At 40.6% G+C, this 13,197-nt stretch overlaps 1 protein-coding gene and 2 long non-coding RNA genes across 5 annotated transcripts in view; 1 reads left to right on the top strand and 2 right to left on the bottom strand.

Moving 5' to 3' along the window:
- The window catches only part of LOC147760881 (uncharacterized), a 52,130-nt gene extending 41,448 nt beyond the window's left edge, over positions 1–10,682 (bottom strand). Inside the window, exons 1-3 of the mRNA XM_087018101.1 lie at positions 10,592–10,682; positions 9,954–10,292; positions 9,396–9,704 (exon numbers count right to left, since the gene is read on the bottom strand). Coding sequence (XP_086874227.1) covers positions 9,396–9,704; positions 9,954–10,292; positions 10,592–10,682 — 739 coding nt within the window. The remainder of the gene's footprint in view (positions 1–9,395; positions 9,705–9,953; positions 10,293–10,591) is intronic.
- On the top strand, positions 4,724–7,155 carry LOC106170811 (uncharacterized). Of its 2 annotated transcripts, none has more exons than XR_015335505.1 (3): positions 4,724–5,209; positions 5,785–5,850; positions 6,204–7,155. It is a non-coding gene; the product is annotated as an uncharacterized LOC106170811 (long non-coding RNA). The 2 variants fall into 2 exon arrangements; XR_015335506.1 differs by lacking the exon at positions 4,724–5,209 and adding an exon at positions 5,216–5,444.
- LOC147760882 (uncharacterized) lies at positions 5,872–8,593 on the bottom strand. 2 transcript variants are annotated; one of them, XR_015335504.1, is made up of 4 exons: positions 8,266–8,593; positions 7,694–7,768; positions 7,228–7,403; positions 5,872–6,979 (listed from the first exon to the last, which is right to left on the bottom strand). It is a non-coding gene; the product is annotated as an uncharacterized LOC147760882 (long non-coding RNA). The 2 variants fall into 2 exon arrangements; XR_015335503.1 differs by having other exon boundaries at positions 8,325–8,591.
- Positions 10,683–13,197: the final 2,515 nt, after the last annotated feature.

Here is a 13,197-nt window from a genome sequence, read left to right as displayed (position 1 = left end):
CAAAGCATAGTTGGCACACGTGGGAGACGACTTGGCACCAAATGGATGAACGCACATCTGATACGTGTCAGGCTGTTCAATGCGTAGATCATCAGACCACAGGAAACGTAAACAGTATCTGTCAGTTTTCAAACACAGCACTCTGTGAAACATGGATTCAATGTCTGCAGATAAACCAATGGATCCCCGTCGGAAGTTCAGTAGAACTGCTGTCAAACTGTTGAGGAGGTCTGGACCTGTAAGTAACTTGTCGTTCAGCGACGTCCCTGCATATCTGGCTGCACAGTCTTGAACGACTCTGGTCTTATTCGAAGTGTAAACGTCATGATGCGGCAAATACCAGGTGATGGGGCTCTGTGTATGGACTTCACTGTCTGTCATCTTTCTGGCATAACCTTTCTCCAGCCATGTGTTGATGATTTCAGAGTAGCTGCGGAATCGCTCTGGATTGGTTCTCAACTTGCGGCACAGGAACTGGCAACGCTTGAGAGCCATTACGTAGTTTGAGGGTAAAACTGTATCTTCGTTTTTCCACAGCATTGGAACCGAGTATCGTCCAGATTTATAGCTGGTTTTCTGGTCAAGCTGGCTCTGGGCATGTCTGTCATCTACGGAAGTTGCTGCATTGCCTTCAAACTTGCAACCAAATGATTCTGTCGTGAAAAATTTCTCAAGTTGATCAGCATCCCCTCTGTCAATGGACTTGAAACTAGCGTGGAGGACGTGAAGACGGTGCTGTTTCGTAGTCGGGTCTGCCAATCTTCCAAGAAGTGACCAACCAAGACCAGTCTTTATAGCTATGGGAGTTCCCGGAGGACCACGTCTGATGTCTGTCTGGACCATGATGTCAGGTACATCACCACCGATTAACAAGCCAATATCAGGGCAGTCTGGTAAAACATCTTTCAGATCTCGGAGGTGTGGCAAATTGTTGATCTTGACGGAGCGTTGCGGGGGTATGTTCAGCTTGTCTACCGCCCATGCCTGCTGGACTGGGAAAGAGGCATCATCGTCTTCAATGGCTGAGGAAATGGTGAAACTGACTAGCTGTGCTCGCTGGCAATCTTCATCTCGAGTTACTGTTCCCATCTGTAGGATCTCCATTGGACCAGACAAATTGAGCTGACTGGCTAAATCACGGCGTATCATAGTTAGTTGACTTCCACAGTCTAGTAAGGCACTAGTGTTGATCTTCTCACCGGTAGGTGACGTCACGATCACAGGAACAACTTGCAGATAAACCTCAGAATTAGGATTTTGCGTAGCAAAGGATCTCTTGGGTTGAGCTTTTTCAGTTGCTGACGGGGCCTGTACTTCTGCCTGCACTGCACTGGAAGATACACACGTGGACCGAGGGTGGTAAACTTCCTGTGGGACGTCATGGAGAGTTGTGTGATGTCTCTTGTTGCAATTATCAGCTCTGCAGCGCCCAGGGGAGGTACAATCAGATGCAATGTGTCCTGGCCGTAGACAATTCCTGCAAAGTCGATGGGAATTGACGCATTCAAACCGTTTCTTTGTTGTCATTGCTAGATAAAGTTCACACTTGTAAAGTGCATGGAGATATCCACAAACAACACAGGTGGACTGCGAAGAGGGTCTCGAAGATGGCGTCTTGGAGAATGGATGGTCAACAGATTTTTTCTTCTCAGGAACAGGCTGAGTAGTGTGAAAGGAGGACGCTTTACGACTTCTGGGTTGAACTGTCTCATAAACATCTTCTGCGAGGAGTGGGTCAAATAGTGAAGTTATTCTGTCTGATAACCAGCCTTCCAAATCTTCTAGAGTTGGTTCGTGGGTTGCTCGCAGAATACGGCAGCACTCAGCCCAACGTTCTCTCATACGTAGTGGGAGGCGAAGTGTACAACGTCGTACCGTGTCCAAATTCATGACGTCTGCTTGATAATTCATCCGCTTTAGAACAAAAATACAGTCTCGGATGTTGACATAAAACGATTCAAGTTGTACCCGGTCCCGGTCCTTGATTGTTGGGCCATCTGTCACTCGTTCCAAAAATGCTCGGGCCACCAGCGATCTATGTCCGAATCTGTGTTTTAGAGCTTTCAAGGCTATGGCATATGCTGCACCATCGATTCCATATCCCGCGATATGTTGTTTTGCTTGACCAGTTACACTGCTCTGTAGTAACCACATGCGCCGGGTATCCTTAAAATAGGGTTGCTTGTGCACTTCTTCGTAAAATAGTTCAGCAAACCTTGGCCAGTCTAGTGCAGACCCGTTGAATGGCGATATGGAGGCTCGCGGAGCATCCTTCTCGAACATGCACTTCAGAAGTAATTCTTCATAGGACTTGTCTGAATCATTGGGTGTGGCTAAAACAGTCTCACTATATGGAACAAGTTCATCAATCCATGCGTCTATTGGTGCTGGGGTAGGTGCGACGGGAACATCATGGACTTGAGGCTCTTGGGATTGAGGCTGTTGAATTGGCTGCGGCTGTTCCTTGGTCACTTGTATAACCTCGGAGATTTCTCCCAAACAATCTGCGCAGGTTTCTTCAACGTCAGCAAACCAGATCTGGGCGTCTGTGATGGCCGTTTCATCTTCCAGAATGTCGATGTATTTCAAGTTAGCAGTTTCGCATTCCTTTTTTAGAGTAATTATTTCGTCTTTCATCTCCGACAACCGATGTTTTCTAGTGGATTCATCGTGGATGAGCTGTCTTGCTTTCAGCACACGTTTAGTGAAGGCAGTCAGGCGTCCGGTTCTTGCGGCTTTCAATCTCCGTTCATCCATGCCGTAGGTGTTGAAATCCGGCTCGCGAGACCAATGTTGCAGACGAGACGATGATAGAAGCAACGAAGAAAATAAATAAATAAATAATTTAATAGCGAATAAATGGTTACAAAAATTGAATGAAAATAAAATTAAATCAAATCGAAATGGATCGCTGTCGGTTGGACTGCTATCGAGAGATACCACTGTCGTAAGCCGCCGGGATGACTGCTGGGTCGTGGGCAGATGAGTGGCGCAGGAGTCGAGTAGACCGATATCGAGCCGCCGGGGTGACCGTCGAGTCTTGGGCAGATGAGTGGCGCAGGAGTAGACCGCTGTCGAGCCGCCGGGGTGACCGCGGAGTCGTGGGCTGGTGCGAGGTGCTGGAGAGAACCGCTGCTGTCGAGCCGCCGGGATGACCGCGGAGTCGTAGGCCGGTGCGAGGTGCTGGAGAGAACCGCTGCTGTCGAGCTGCCGGGGTGACCGCGGAGTCGTAGGCCGGTGCGAGGCGCTGGAGAGAACCGCTGCTGTCGAGCCGCCGGGGTGACCACGGAGTCGTAGGCCGGTGCGAGGTGCTGGAGAGAACCGCTGCTGTCGAGCCGCTGGGGTGACCGTGGAGTCGTAGGCCGGTGCGAGGCGCTGGAGAGAACCTCTGCTGTCCAGCCGCTGGGGTGACCGCGGAGTCATAGGCCGGTGCGAGGCGCTGGAGAGAACCGCTGCTGTCGAGCCGCCGGGGTGACCGCGGAGTCGTTGGCCGGTGCGAGGCGCTGGAGAGAACCGCTGCTGTCGAGCCTCCGGGGTGACCGCGGAGTCGTTGGCCGGTGCGAGGCGCTGGAGAGAACCGCTGCTGTCGAGCCGCCGGGGTGACCGCGGAGTCGTAGGCCGGTGCGAGGCGCTGGAGAGAACCGCTGCTGTCGAGCCGCCGGGGTGACCGCGAAGTCGTAGGCCGGTGCGAGGTGCTGGAGAGAACCGCTGCTGTCGAGCCGCCGGTCGTTGCTACAAGCTGTGGTCGTCGGAGTGTGTTGATGCCGTACTGCATACCGCTGTAGAAAAGGTCCAGCTTATATAGCAGCTGGACGCAAAAACTGCTCAGTTACGGTGTTGAATGCGTTCGCTATTGGCAGAGTTCATTAAGTAGGGAAGTTGAGTAACTGTCGCTGACAACAGGAACATAGGCAATGTTTTCTACTTTGTCACTTGTTTTTTACACAGTTTATAATTGACAATATGATCATTCCATGCTGCTCTTCTCTGGATTTCAGTAGCAACATGCACATTACATTTGTGATGACATTACTACAGTGCAAATAAATAGCATCATACATTTTAAACTTATTTTCATTTTTTTTTAGAGACAGTATTTGAAAGGTGATAGGAATTAAGAGAATTTTTATTTCTGATGCAATGTCTGGACTTGAAATTTCTATAAATTTGGACATGTTGGTAAAATTGACTAATATACAATTTAGCCAACAATTTTTTGAAAATAGCCCACCGTTCATGTTTATATAATAAAGAGGTGTCCAATAACAGTGCATTTATAAAAATAAGTCCTGGCCTACTTACTAGTTAGCTTGCAGGGGTCGAAATGTTGCTTTCCCGTTTTCCCCGAGGGAAAGCTATTGCGAGCTCGGCAAATCTATGTCATATCTTACTTTATGGGCGGCCAAAAGGGCAAAAATTCATGTCGTCGATTCAGTTATGTTTCGTCGATTCACTGCCTTCCCATCGATTCAGTTTCAAGTTTAAACGATCCTGTCATAAATTCAACATCTACTTTCGTCAATTCAATTGTCAAACATTTCTCATCTACGGTGTATTAAAACCAATGCTGTCACTATTTTCGTCGATTGTGTAACTATTCTCTTTAGATCATGTGACCTCCACTGATGGCTATACTCTGTTATAATCTCTTAAAAGATTTTAACAAAAAACCAAACTTTTTAGAAAAAAACAGGGACTAACTTTGAATGTAAAAATGGATTCATTAAAGGATGTCTTTCCGCTGTAGACGCTTAAATAGGCCTTTCTCTGAAACTTTGCCTATTTGATCCTGAACCCCAAAGCATGTCTCACACGAAACCGTTGAGAAAATAAAGGTCGAGGTATAGGTTTTTAAGATCACTTAAAGAAAAAAAAGCGCAGCATTTTTTTTTTCGTCTAAACTTCTCGCCATTACTCCCCTACGCATGGAATTCTGGGACTTGCCTCAATTTGCATATGACTGAATACTACTGTTTACTACGCTCTGGAGAAGACCCGGATGTCACTGCAAACCAAGATGGAGGGTAGTCCGAGTACACGTGAGTTGAAAGAGAGTAGAATAACTCTACGGGACAATGAAAAAGGAAATAAAACGGGAAATGCAGAAGCAGAGGATGTTATTTTCATTGGCAGGCCGGTGAGGTAGACAAAGCAGAAGTAGGAAATAAAACTGACAAGCGAGAAACTGACAAAATTATGCCGGATACGGGTAGGTTATTTCGATCTCTTATCACGTCCGACTCTTTCATTGAGAACATATTCAGGAGGCGGATTTAGGGCGTCTTCTGGTTCTTCCGGAAGACGGTTAGATTTTCAAGTTTTCATTGGCGGGTATATGTAATATTTCTGTCGAAAGGCGGTCAAAAATGGAGGATGGATCAACATTACTCGGAAGACTGTCAGAATAGACCTATATCTCTGGATCCGCCCCTGTTATCCCTGCTGTACGCAGAAAAGTTTATTATTCTTTAGAGCAGTCAGTACAAACAAGGATTGAGCTAAATAGTCTTCTATTAAAGACTGGTTTTTGTCGGCTTACTTAACGTCGTTATATACTCAAGTCAAAAAAAAAAAAAAAAAAAAAAAAAGAGAGAGAAAAAACCAACCTTTCACTATTTACCTTATTCGAATTTAATTTAAATTAAAAGATTTAAAGCGAGCACATTAATTGCAGCATCTGATGGTAGTAAATGTTTATTCTCTGTTTACGTTTTTAAAGTTGACTTCATGGGGAATCTCTGGAGAATGAGGATAATACACTGGTATATATATTTTTTTATCCAGGTAATATGCATGTGGTAACATCTACCCCTACATCAGGTTCAAGGCCAACATAGAGCCAGAGCCAAAGTAAGTACCTGACACCCAGAATCCAAACACACAATAGCTGTTTATTTTACCATGTTCAGTACACCTTGCCATCAATATCAATCTAATGCATGTTAGTACTTGGAACAATGCCATTTTATTATAAAGTTTAACACTGCCATGGCAGCTAGTCCTAGAATTGTGACAAGCACAGGATATCATTTCTTATTGTGGGGAACATTATATAATAAATTGGATTTTGAAACAAATGATTTTGATAACCATGCTCTATTCAGTGCTCTTATGTCTGGCGTAGACATTACAGATAGTGGGTGCTATTAATTTCACAAAAAAATGCATTGAAGTCTTTCCAATAGTCAATGTTTTGTTTTTAGGTATACTAAGCAGCAAAGCAAGCACTCAAAATCATGGATGACAGTAAGACCTCAAGCTGTTACATAAACAATTAGCACAAATAAAGGTACATTCCAGTCTTACAAACCAGGAATTTGACATGGGAATTACAAGTACACATTTCTAAGCAGCCATGGTGCAGATGGAACCAAGAGACTCAAGGCACCGTGGTCCTTATATGTATAAGAATTTTTTTATCAAAATGATGATTACCTCACATAAACTTTTCTTTTATAAATCCATCCAGACATACATTATTTCCTTGTATGACATTAACTTTTAAAATAATTGATTTTATGAACAGATTGTGTACAGAGTTGCATTTTACTTTTGATATGAGAAAGGGATAAATGAAAGCACCTTGTTTTTCTTTGCCTTTATTTTTTATGTTCACTGAATGGTTGCACAAATTACAGTAGAATGAAAAGAATCCTTCTACTCAGTGACTTGCATATTACAGGTCTTATGAATGTTTGGTCAGTAAACTGATACTCGTGGTAATAGTTATTCTGTGATTTTCTTCAAAGTGAAGTAATCCAGCAAATTCAACGGCAGTCAAAATGTAGGGGACATTACAGTGAGTGGGAGATGGGCCAGTCCCATCTCCACTGATGCTGAGTCATTGCTTGGTAAATTCTCTAGCAAAAGCATCTTTATATCCAGTGCAAGGCCAGGATTTCCATCACACTTGTCACAATGTATTCAGCACTTTCCTTGGCAACACCATCATTTTCTTGGCAACACCATCATGTATGCTCTGATAATGAAAAAAATATATTCACTTTTATATCTGTCATTTCTGTTTTGATATGTACAATAGCTTACTTCAAAAATAAAATATTTGAAAATGTATGAACACTAAAACAACCATAAGGACTGGATTTCACACCACCAAATTTTATCGAATAAATTTACTTTGAAAATAAGAAGGAATATGAATGGTGTTTGTGTATTGTGGGAAACTTAGAATTTATCTTTTCAATAAAGATTTAATGAGTTTTATACCTCTTCTGTGAGTTACTGAATTCTCCTTTCATGTTCTTGAGTCAATCCTCCTGATCTCGCACCTCTTCCAAGCCTTGTACTACTGGACCTAGAAGTGCTATGTATCACTGCCAACTCTACTAAACCTTTATACAGGGCTTTTTTTTCTAATGAGGCTGACATCACAAGATAGTATGCTGTAAAATAATAATAAAACTAATAATAATAATAATTGGCACTGATTTAATTGCATGCTAGTAATAATGTTGTGAACTGTTCAAAATGGGTTTCACTTCAATTAATCATTGTCCTGCACTCAAGGGTATCAATTGTTATCCCTAAACTATAAGTTTTTTGTATGTGTGGATTATTACATGTGAATATAGGTGAGGGTAAGATGGGTCCTACACATTACTATCAAAACTAAGGAATATGCCAGATTAACTAAAAGGCCTGTATTATTTAAAAAAAACAGAAAACTCTTTACCTCAGGGAGCTCTTTACCCTCTAGTTCTGGACTGCTCTGACTGCTTGCCTCATCAACAATAGGCCTACTCTCGATCTGAAAAGTATAAAAACAGATCGACTAGAAAAGCAAGATAAGATACGTGTGTGCGTAGCACAAAATTCAGGCACTCCTATTGACGATTTTGACATCTGCACGATGCTCACCACTACTGCCAGTAAGTATCAAAATCGTCTGGAACGCATTTGCAGTCCGTGCTACGCTGTGCGTGCAAATCGCGATGTCGAAATTGCGGCTCAGAAAGCATAGCAAACAACAACAAAAAAAAAATAAATAAATAACAGTAAATATCCAACCGAAAAGGGCTGGTTCAGTTGACCCGAAAAATATCACTGTCTCTAATCATGTCACCGGTATATTTCCTGGTACAAGTTACTCATTCGGTGAATCGGCATTGAGAATTACGGCATCAAGCACTGTTGACATAATAGGCTACACTCCGTCGTAAATATTTCCAAGCCATTCGTTGATTTTTGGACTATTTTAACCGACGAGAAGTTAAATGAATTCTTTAAATGTTTAAGTGCACAAACCTGTTCACGAACAATGAAGGGAGAGAGTTTTAACTAACGTGCATCTGTAAACGACTTACTTCGAACTCCACCGCGCCATATTTGTTTCTCCTAGTGTACGAGTGCTATTTTAGGCAACGCACTCTGATTGGCTAAAACCTTGCGGTAGTCGTCTTCTCTTTTTTGGGGAGAGGACGTTCTCCAATACAGACTCGAATGTGAAATAATTAATTATTTTGATTGCCGTCTACCTCAAAGGCGAATTTTGGTTTAGATCGTGACCTTCATATATAAGAAAAAGTTTGGGATATGTTTTATTTTCCCTCATATCGGAAAGACCCCCTTTAACCATTGGTTAGTATGGGAAAATTGTTGTTTACTCCAGGAAAATTCATTTTTGGCCAAAATGAAGAGTTATTATCCCTTTAAGAGGTTTTAACAGAGTATAGCCATCAATGGAGGTCACGTGGTCTAAAGACAAGCTCAGATATCAGAATAACAGCTATAGCTGCCGTTTTTGTGGTACAACAGAATATATTATATTTCAATGAGTTTTTCACAATGTTTTTATTGTGAAATATAGATCTCATACGAAGAGTTATTTTTCCTTTAAAATAAACTAATTTAATATCAGGGAAATCAGTTTTCATGATTTTGTTGTCAGGGAAAGCCACTCATGTACAAAATCACTTTCCCGGCAGGGAAAGTATGATTTTCTAAACATATCGACCCCTGGCTTGTAAGTGACACTGAACTGTTCCATGAAAAAGTAAGGTGCGTACGCGGATACTACAAGTAAGTCTCACCCTGAACAAGCATGTGCTATCCTCCTTGGGATGTTCTGGAGTTTATATCTGAACAAGAAATGTGCATCACTGTGGCACCAGCTGCAGGTAAAGGTGACAGTAATATGTACAGGCACTTCTGTGTCTGTACATAAATATTGCCTCAGCCAGGATCTATATAAAAGTAAGCCATTTGCATAACTCCTGTAGTTCTTGACACACAAAACAAAACCATGACACATTTAATATGGACACATTCTAAATCCTTTAAAATCCACAATTGTATTATTTTAAAAATTTAAGTTCTAAAAAACAACTTGAATAAGTTACTAGAAACCTTTTTTTTTTCCAAAGCTTTATACTTACTTTTTATATTTGGGAAAGTAAAGTTGCTGCAGATTCTTGAGCCAGTTACACAGCATTTGACTTGCTCTCCATCGTACCCGGTTTTCACTTTTATATCAAACTGTGTATCTGTAGATCCATAGAGTGGATCATACACTGGATTGCTCAGGTTATATGATGGTTGACTTCCACTTAATTGTTCCCCAGCTATTTCACAGGAATGCTTAACAAGTGGTCTTGCATGTGTGGATGAAACAAATAGTTTAAGGGTATCATCTTTTTCCAAATCCCCTGAATCTTTCCTCTGAACATATATACTGTCAGGATCAACTGAAGAAAATATATCAGTAAAGTAAACAATAATCAAGAAAAATCATCATTATGGGTCAAAATGTGTTATACAATTATGCAATACAGCTAGATCAACTTGCCCCATTAAACTGTAGAATCATGCATGCTCGTTATAGTTCGTATCTTTATTTTTATTAATTAATTTTTAATGTGTAAGTTGAAGCTATTGTGTCTGTGCACAAAGATATCATCAATGCACCGGTGTAAGTAATGAAAATATATCAGTACCTTGTATCATCATGTACACCTGTGATGTGTTCTTTTCTCCAGTGTTATAATTTTCTACTGAGCAGTTATAAGTTCCAGCATCAGTTGCATTTGTGAAAACAAAAGTTATAGAGGATCCATTTGATAACAGTTTGTTATTGTAACCAGGTCCATATGTACCGGTTGGCAATGTAGAAATTTTACTATATATTGGATCTACAACATCCACCTTATACCATTTAATGGCAGCAGGATCTGTAGAATTGTCAAATTTATATCGGCAACTCAATGTTACCTGTTCTCCAACTCTGCTCACATTCACTTGTGGATCGGTTGTCACCGTTACGATTGAAAAGGCACCTGAAAAAACAATCACAAACACATCAATGAGACCAAGGTTAAAAGTAACAGGGCAGTCCAGTCTCTTTGTAATGACCCTTTAAATATATATGATGACCTAAACTTATAACGCAAAAGTGCCCAAAATTGTAACCAAAGTTAATGCAATGTACTGGCTGTCAGTACTAGACTACAGTAGTTAATTGAATTTTAACTGTTAAAACACATGTCGATTAAAAAGTTATTTATTGATTAGTAAGTATCTAGTAAGAATCTTATATTTAGTTTAAAAATTCATAGATGTACAAAATGCATCTTACCTTTCCATACCAAAATAAATGTAATTAAAAAGCTGGTACAGTGAGTCTGCCTCATCATCATAATACTGTTCTTTCTGACTATGTTGCACATACGCGTGATTATAGCCTCATTATTTATTTGAAAAATGTTACTTGCGAATGTTTTCGCGCGCTATAGCCCGTGGCATAAGTGTCATGACAAAAACCACAGGGAGCCTGTTTAAATATGGATCCTCAAAAGTGTCATGAACAGGAAGTGATGTCAGGAGTGAGCGATCTTTTCGTCTTCGCTTGTGAATTTCTTGTTGACATCTTGATCACCCTGCCAGATGTGGTGCAGGTGCAACTCTAGGGCATTCTGTGACCTACTTTCATAACGAGGCGGACATTTTCTGGTGCTGGTGCTTGGCAAACACGGGTATGGACAAGAGACGCGGAAGTTGTTGCGGATCGAGCTTGCATTCCTTTCGTTGATTTAAGTGAACTTTATTGATGGTCTCGGACGAAAGATACCGCCCAAGTTCACGTAAGTGTCATGTAAGGTTAACATTTCGTTAACCATCATTAATGTTTGAACCGCAGATCTTTAAAAAAATTACTCATTGATCTGCCCAGGAATCAAAATGTGGGGGCCAAATGGCACATTGGACCTGAAAAAAGGGGGACATTTTCATAAAGAGGAGGCCAAACCATAAAATTACTATTCTCCAAATTTAATAAAAGTATTGGATGGAATAAAAATACTGCCCGGAAAAAACCTTTGCACCACTCCCCCCCCCCCCCAAATAAAAAAAAAAAAAGAAAAAAAAACATATATGTATATATATATATATATATATATATATATATATATATATATATATATATATATATATATATATATATAAATAAAGAAGAAGAGAAAGAAAAAAGCTATTTATCAATGGAAAAAAAAACTTTGAAGTTTCACCAGGTAAAATTCACTCAGTATTATAATTTATTTATCTTGAAAACAGGATATCTAATTTATTTTCAAAAAAAAAAAAAAATTGCCTTACATCCTGAATAATGTATGAAAATGTCATTTTTGTCACCGCCTAATGATGAAAATACACATTTGTGTGAACAGCATCCACAGAAACGAGTTAAATTTCATAATCATCAGGGTCCGAAGACCCAGATATATAGCACCTAAGCCGCCTCCGATGGCCATACGCTGTTAGGAGACGTTATTCAAAGTAAATTTATTCTAAGATATAAGGTTCATTTTGCATGCCTGTAAACTCCTAGATCTAAGGGTTTATCTTACATAGAAGTGTGATTTAACATTGTGTAAATCATAAATCGGCATGAAATAATTGGTGTTTGAAAACGGACACAACTTCTTTGCTGCACTTGAAATGACCTCGTTAGCTATAAATATGATCCTATCACCTTGTGACGTGACATCATTTGATCGATATACATGAATAGTTGTCATTGTTGAAGGGAAAGCACGTCTATTTATAGGAACTGAAATCAGACGACGCATGTACCGTTGTGTTCAGAGAGCGACTTCCGCTTGACCTTCTTTCCAGTGCTGTATGTTGAACAGTAGCTGCACCGGTATTTCTTCTCATTATACTTCAATTTAAGAAAATAAAAAACTTGACTTTTACTTGTATAATTTCCCACTGGTACGATAGGTATTTAATAAACATACCGGGTGGAAGATTTTTATGTACAGACACAGATGTGTCTGTACATATTGCCATCACCTGCGTCTGTCGTCGCCGTCGTCGCCGATGCCGATGCCGATGCCGGCGCCGTGCACTTTCAGTGTTAACACGATAAGTGGAAAACAGTTTTACTTTTTGGCTTTATATTTACAGAGCTGATGAATATTCATAAAACGCAGGTCAAGTTCGAAAATCAGCATGATCGAGCCATTATTGTAGAAGTTATGCTGTTTTTTCACTTTTCAGCATATATACAACGCTGTTAACACATTTCAAGGAAAACCGATAGGCCTGTTGTCATGAAACTCACAGGAGCAATCAATCTTACTAAAATGCAGGTCAAGTTCAAAAATCGGCATGATCGGGCCACTATTTTAGTAGTTATGCTGTTTTTTCACTTTTTAGCATATATGCAACACTGTAAACACAATATAAGAATAAAAACAGATAGGCCAATTGTCATTTAAACTCACAGGAGTGGTCAATCTTACTAAAATGCAGGTTGAGTTTGAAAATTAGCATAATTGGGCCATTATTTTAGAAGTTATGCTGTTTTTATGTACAGACACAGATGTGTCTGTACATATAGCCATCATCTGCATCCGTCGTCGCCGTTGTCGCCGTCGCCGTCGCCGTGCACTTTTACCGATAACACGATAAGTGGAAAACCATTTTGCCTTTTGATTTGAAACTTGCAGAACTGATGAATATTCATAATACGCAGGTCAAGTTCGAAAATCAGCATGATCGGGCCATTATTGTAGAAGTTATGCTGTTTTTTCACTTTTCAGCATATATGCAACCCTGTAAACACATTTTAAGGAAAACCGTAAGGCCTGTTGTCATGAAACTCAGAGAAGTAATCAATCTTTTTAAAACGCAGGTCAAGTCCGAAAATGGGCATGATCGGGCCACTATTTTAGTAGTTAT

This window comes from Lingula anatina, chromosome 7 (assembly GCF_051362555.1).
Source record: "Lingula anatina isolate TDL-2025a chromosome 7, LinAna3.0, whole genome shotgun sequence".
NCBI classification, from domain to species: Eukaryota; Metazoa; Brachiopoda; class Lingulata; order Lingulida; family Lingulidae; genus Lingula; species Lingula anatina.
This window is presented reverse-complemented; position numbering and strand designations above follow the sequence as displayed.